Raw genomic sequence first — 6993 nt, 5'->3', positions numbered from 1 at the left:
TTTTTAAAAAGAATCGATAAGAGAATCGATAAAGAATCGAATCGTTAAACAGAATCGAAAATGGAATCGGAATCGTGAAAATCTTATCAATACCCATCCCTACTGAGGAATAAAGAGGGTCTGAGGAAGGTGAGGTTTGGCTTCAGGTCCAACACTGTATTTGGTGAAAGGAGAAAATGTGCTTTTTTTAGGTCCTGGTTAAAATTCTGATAGAAAGGAAATCCTATTCTTAGATGGAAAAAGTAAACACTGAATACTTTTAAAACCACAAATGGTTCATCTATTACTGTGCATTACATGCACGGGTACACTGTTACAGTGTTTGATGTCAATTGTGTCTAGTTAATCTGATACTATCTTTGTGTTACAGATCTTGTATAGTGAATTATTTTTGTTTTGAAAAAAATAAATACACTTGCAATACTGTACAGCTTTTTGTACACTAATGGGTCTGCAGCTTTGCTGAATATAAAAGCCTTAAAAAAATGTAAGGGCTGAGATCCAGCATATGAAGTTAAACCAAACTTAACTTCAGAGATGCTGGATGAACTATTACTTTAGGGAATATAGTTAAGCAAGCTGTTCCCAGTCTTTACGGTGAGCAAATCTAACAAACTGCTGCTTAAAATAATTACATAATTACAAATGCAAAGGCTTAATGGTTGTACAATTCTCAATATACATTTGTGTGCACACATACTAAAAAATTCACGTGAACGTCCCCTGAAGTCGGAACAACAACACAGAAAGTCTGAAAAGACATTTGTGCATCTCTGCAACCCCAGGCACATCTCACAGAAAGGCATAATTTGACACCCTGGGGTGAGGAAGTGTTGTAAAAGCACATGAACACACAGAACTCTGAAAAATGACTTTCCAACTCCAAAAATTGGACCACCTGAGGAGCACTTGAATGCACAAATAAGAGGTGCTCTGTTTTATTGTGCTGTAACTTTGGACCATTGTCAGAGTGTGGGTAACCAGCCCAGTCTTGTTAAACATCACCATTTTATGACATTTTATCATGTAAATGCCAGGCACTCTTTTAAAAATTTGGTATTTCTCTAAGTGCTACTAGTACATCAAATGCTCATGATTTATCACATCTAACAACACCATAAATATGTGGAAAACAGCAAATAAATATTCACAAATCCAATGGCTCATCATCAAAATAATAAGTTAAGACATGATTTACATGATGTATGTAATTAATGGCAATGCAAAATGCTTGTCCTGGCCTCTCTGGAGCTCAGTAATTTAAACAATTATATATAGATATACATAATATATATTTCAGTCAGTGAAATGCTAAGTGAGCAAGCACGCACAGATCCTGAGTGGTCCTTCAAAAGTTTCCAGCATAGGCTGCTCCTGCTCCTTGCAGCACAGAACTATTTCACATATGTTAGCGAGTTCCCAAATCCAGTGTTTCCACAGCTGTCTGTATTGAGGTTTCCCATGTCATGAGCCCATTGCTCAAGAGTTGTCTTCAATATTGATGAAAAACACCAACCACTTGACAACTGGTCATTAGTGGTTCCTGGAGGCTGTTGGGTGTAATTGAATGCAAAGATTTTTTTTTCTCTAATATGGCTCTACTTACATGATCTTGCTGACCCTTGTGCAGCTGTAAAATGTGAATTTCCCCAGTGTGAAATAAATAAAGTCTATTTCTGTGTCTAAACAAGGAGCTTCAGCACTGCGGCCCACATTTTTTTAAAAGGCACAACTTATACTTTGCAGACACACAGTCTCCACTTTTTTTTCACAGTTTTACTACAGCTTGAGATAAAAGCCCCTTTTCCATTAGAACCTACTCGGATTGACTTGCCATGGTTCACCACGGTTTTCAGGGTCTTCTATTAGGTTATAGTATCTGGACCAGGTACTAAAATAGCACCTGCTTGGCCAGGGTTCATAGTGAACCGAGCATGTGCTAAAATGTGACGTGGTCAGACTGCATGCCACCAATTGGCTGGTCAGGGGCATCGCATAATGAGTCATGAGAGCGTCCCATTCACGAAAATCCAAAACACTTATTTTGAAACCCAGCAACGAGGGGAAATGGCTACAAAAAACAAGGCCATGGTCCCCAAGTCTGAGCACAGACTGAGCAGCAGGTATATTCTTGCCTTGATGTCCACCTTTGTTGTAGAGTTCATTTCATACATTAACCGTTTATTTATCGACGCACAGCCCTGTTTCTATAACAACGACCATGCACATTAGGTGGTACTCAGTTGTAATGGAAAACCAGTCGATCCGAGTCAAGACGTGGTGAGTCGTGGTGAGTCAATCCGAGTAGGTATTAATGGGAAAAGGGGTTAACTAGACAACGTCTGTAGACAAATCACTTTCATTCAAATAATGACCACAGCAGCATGCTAGCAGCGAAAGCAATCAAAAGGTTGGGGAATACACATTTTTCCCTAGAAACAGGGGGTTGCTAGGTGGTTACTGACCTATCTATAGGCCTGTTTAACCTCCAGCAAACACTTTTAACTAGTTGGGAAATAAACTTTTTTCCTTCTAACCGGTAATTGCCAGGCAGTCACTGACTGGCCTCTAGGCCAGTTTTTCTTGAATTTTGTGTTTTGGTGGATTTAGTAATTTCCTTTGGATCAATTTGCTACTGTGTTACTGTCACCGCTGCAACTTGACACCTTTCCTGAAACCGGGTTTGGTGGCTTTATTAGGTGGGGTCAATGTTAGCCTAGCTCCTTGTTTTGTTTTTAGCCTGCTTGCTAAGAGCTTGCTACCTTCAACAGCTATTAAGCACTATTATGGCAGTGTGTTGACACTGCTTGCCAGCATACATACAGTTAAAAGATGACATCCGCCAGGTAAAGCAGGAACTGAAGATGAAGGATGAGCTAACCATGGAGTTCTCGTCTGTCATCACTACACAAGCTAAGCACTTAGCTTCTCTACACTCCTGCTGCAGAACCAACTGCTTTTCCACTCAGTTCCTCACTGTGACACCATACTCCCCTTACGTCCAGTTCTGTTTCTACTGGAGGTGACCCTGTCATCTAATACTGTCAGGTCAGGTGAATCTGTGGTTTGTCTTAAATGACGGTTAAAACCTAATTTTTTTATAGGATAACATTTCCTTAGTCTTTTCCCATTATTTTGGTTCTTGTTCTTCTAATGTGTGTATGCAGGAGTGAATGTACTGTAAGATGTTTGACTGTGTTTGGACATGTACATTATACATCTGGTTTCATCCAAACTACTAATTTTGTAACTCCATTTTTTAAATAAAATAATTATTGTTGTTATTATTATTAGCATTACTGTTAGCATTATTATTAGCATTACTATTAGCATTATTACTGCAATGTCACCATGCTCGCACACTCAAAATAGCAGACAAATTAACATCTGAGGTTTGTCGTCATGTGTCTGCAAATGCTAAATATGATTCCTCAACATTTTTGCTCAGTCATTAACTCAGGGCCAGCTCTGTCCCCAGGTTTTCCTCTTTGCTCTGTGGCACCGTGACATCCTTACAAATCAACCACCATCGGAGACGGTGCAAGAAAGAGCACGCTGTGTTTCAAATGAGAAATGTGTCCTGTACCATCCGTAAACTGCAGCCACAACTGCTTCTGAAATCAGTATAATGCATCCTGATACATTTCCTCCTCACTCACCTGTGCTCATTCTGGTAACCTGTTCTTACAGAGGGGTTGTTGAATTAATGTCATCACCATGTTCAGCTCCAAGGACTGATTCATTTTTTCCCCTTCCTTTTCCTTTGCAAAACATTCTCTTCATTAATGATCACTGAAATCATACAGAAGAGATGTTGCCACTAGAAGCCGGCAGCCCGAGCCCCCCATGAGTCCGAATTGTGATCTGAGTGATGCTTCTCTTAGCTGGTGTGAGATGACTTTGATTGTGGCACTTCCACAGCCACCTTCGCAGCTCTGTTTGGACCTGCAAACAAATGCATGGAAATAGAAATTGCAGAAAGTTACAGATGTCTAGGCTTTTTGTTCACCTGTTGAGCAAAATGGTTAATGTCTCTGCAATGCTGCCATTTACCCATACCAAAAAATGTGTTTTTGGTTTTCACTCCAAAGAATATCTCTTACCTCAGGGCAGCTATTTATGATAAATGTTTGTATGACTTTTTTTTATTACACAAGCTTCCCCTCCATTTGCCTACCTCTCCATTCATGAAACAGTAAAGAAGCGCCACCACAAACCCCTGCAACATAAAAGACATCTGTTTCAAGATAAAATCATAAGAGTAAGAACTGATTGCATGTACAGTCCGCCTAAGGGAAAACAGTGACTTGTGTTGCTAACACTTAATTGCACAAAGCATCACAATAACTTCAGAGAACAAACAAGCAAAACAGGATGAAGCTGCAGGCTGTGAACAAGTGATTCGGTTGTCGATTTATTGTTATTTGTTAATTCATTTTGATCATGTTTATGGGATACATTTTGTGCTGCATAATTGTCAACATTCCATATAGTTATAGTCTTACACATGCACAAAACTTTTATGGAGTGGTTATATATGACAGTGATTATTTCAGCCAGCAAGGGCTGCCACTCTTAGGGGTCGCCATAACAGATCATCTGCTTCCATTTCTCCTAGTATCTAGTATTCCTAGTATCCTCTTCTGCCACATATTCATATGAATCTACTCTTCCTGCATATGCCCAAACCATCTGAACCTTGCATCTCTATTGCTCAAGCTGTCCTTCTGATATTCTAATTTCTAATCCATCCTGGTCACTCCCAATGAAAATCTTAACATCCTCAACTTTGCCACTCTCAGGATCAGCTCCTGTGTTTTTGTCAGTGCCACCATATCCAAACCAAACATCATAGCAGGTCTCAGCCAAAGTAAAAGGCTGAGACCTACAAGATGGTAACCATCTTGTAAACCTTCCCTTTTACTTTGGCTGCTATCCTTCTGTCACAAATCATCCCAAAACTCATCTCCACCAACTCCACCCTGACTGCACTCTCCTCTTCACTTCTGCTGTGCACCCTGTATTCTGTCTTGTATCTACTGACTTTCATTTCTCCTCTCTCCAGAGCATACCTCCGCTCTTCCACCTGTTCTCTACTCTCTATGCAGATCACAGTGTCACCTGAGAACATCATAGATGACATCAGGCAGGTGACACTGTGATCTTTTAACTTGTCCATCACCACTTCAAACAAGAAGGTCCTCAGAGCTGATCCCTGATGTAGTCCTAGTCCAAACCTTGAACTCATCTGTGTCACTATGCCTCCTACTGCACCTCAGTGATATAATCATACAATACCACAGTCCCTCTGGGCACATAATCATATGATTTCCCTAGATCCATGAAAATACAGTGAAGTTCCTTCTGACCTTCTCTATATTTCTCTATCAACTCTCTAAAAGCAAATATCTTGTCTGTAGTGTTATTTCTTGACATGAACCCATACTGCTGCTAACTGATATCACCTCTCTCCTTAACCTGGCTCCATCAACTACACTGTAAAATATAACTTGTTGTTTCAACTTAAAAATATGAGGTAAAGGGCTGCCTTAAAATTTTAAGTTAAGTCAAGAAATAGAGTTTGTTCTTATAACACAACCAATTGTTATCTTAATGAAAAATTACATGTTGTCTAAACTTTCGTCTTAGTTTAGTTGACTGAGATTTGTTAGTCAGTTCAACTCCTTTAATTGTCATCTTTACTTGGGAAAACCCTTTCAGCTAAATTAAAATAATCTATTGTTTAAACTCTTGTCCTAGTTCAGTTGACTTGGGTTTTTTAGTTAATTCAAATACTTTAGTAGTTCTTTTAACTTAGGAATCTATTTTAGCTTAACTAACATAATTTGTTAGCTAAGTTGATTTAAGTGTATTAATTAACTGAGCTCCTTAAGGTAGCTGAGTGAGCTTGTAAATCAGTTTCATTTTAATTATCAGAGTTGATTGACTGGATGTAAAGAAAAATGTGTATTAAACATCTTAAGTTTTGTTTTGTTTTTTAAGCTTTCTAACATCCATTTCAGCAAAACTACCTGTTAGGTTTATCTTAGATCTCAGGTTTAAATATCTACATTCCTTTAAATAAATTTTCTGTTGTTTACAGAAAAAAAAATAAAAACCCACAGATTCCATTAAAGTCTATCTGATCATTTCATACAAGTATAGTACATAAGTTTGTTTTAAGAACATGACAAGACAATTACTCATGAGCGCCCAACATTCACCATTTATTGTGCCATCTTAGTCATCTGAGAAACAGAAAAATCAGTGACGTAGCTCATCAGGCTCACAATCCATCAAAACTCAAAGGCTGCTCCCAGTGAAACAATAAATTTGAACTTGGTCTTGAGCCCAGTTTGGGTGAAGATTAAATTCTGACCAATACTCTAGGAGCAGTAGTGATTCTTGTGAAGTAACAACATAAAGTCTGCATTAATGTAATGTATCAACGGGACACTTGATATTTTAGAAAAGTTATTCTTTACATTTGCAAAATTTTTAAACTTCATTGTGCTCAGTCACACCTGTTAGCATAAAACTTGAAATATTAAAATAGTACAAAACCTTTGATAAGTGACAGTAAAGATCAGTTTATAACAACTAAGACATCAAACTCTTGTATTTGTCTTCGTTTACAATTGCAACAAATTCCACAGAACCAATATCTCTGAAAATGAGTGCATGCTTCTGAAACATTTGATAAGATGGATATTTCAGAAACATCAGTTTGAGTCTGCTCAATTGCAAAACAAAGGAAAAACTACTGACTTGCATGAGATAAGCATCTGCAGAGTCCACCATTATATTGTTGTTCACATAAGTTTCTTAAACCATGAACAAATGAGTAATTGTCTAATCTGGAATGTAAAGTGTAGTCATTTAGTGACATACAAAAGTGAGAATGAGAACTTGCAAGAATAAAAAAACAAACAGTAAAATAAAAACTGTCCTTAACACTAAGGAGTATACAATTACAGTTCTGCATGGCTTTCT

General features: G+C 38.1%; 1 protein-coding gene across 1 annotated transcript in view; it reads right to left on the bottom strand.

The window, feature by feature from the left end:
- ghrhra (growth hormone releasing hormone receptor a) overlaps positions 1–6993 on the bottom strand; it is a 52424-nt gene continuing 45431 nt past the window's right edge. The window contains exons 12-13 of the mRNA XM_013270932.3: positions 4178–4219; positions 1–3945 (exon numbers count right to left, since the gene is read on the bottom strand). Coding sequence (XP_013126386.2) covers positions 3799–3945; positions 4178–4219 — 189 coding nt within the window. The 3' untranslated portion in view covers positions 1–3798. The remainder of the gene's footprint in view (positions 3946–4177; positions 4220–6993) is intronic.

The sequence above is a fragment of the Oreochromis niloticus genome, linkage group LG18 (genome assembly GCF_001858045.2).
Source record: "Oreochromis niloticus isolate F11D_XX linkage group LG18, O_niloticus_UMD_NMBU, whole genome shotgun sequence".
NCBI lineage: Eukaryota > Metazoa > Chordata > Actinopteri > Cichliformes > Cichlidae > Oreochromis > Oreochromis niloticus.
This window is presented reverse-complemented; position numbering and strand designations above follow the sequence as displayed.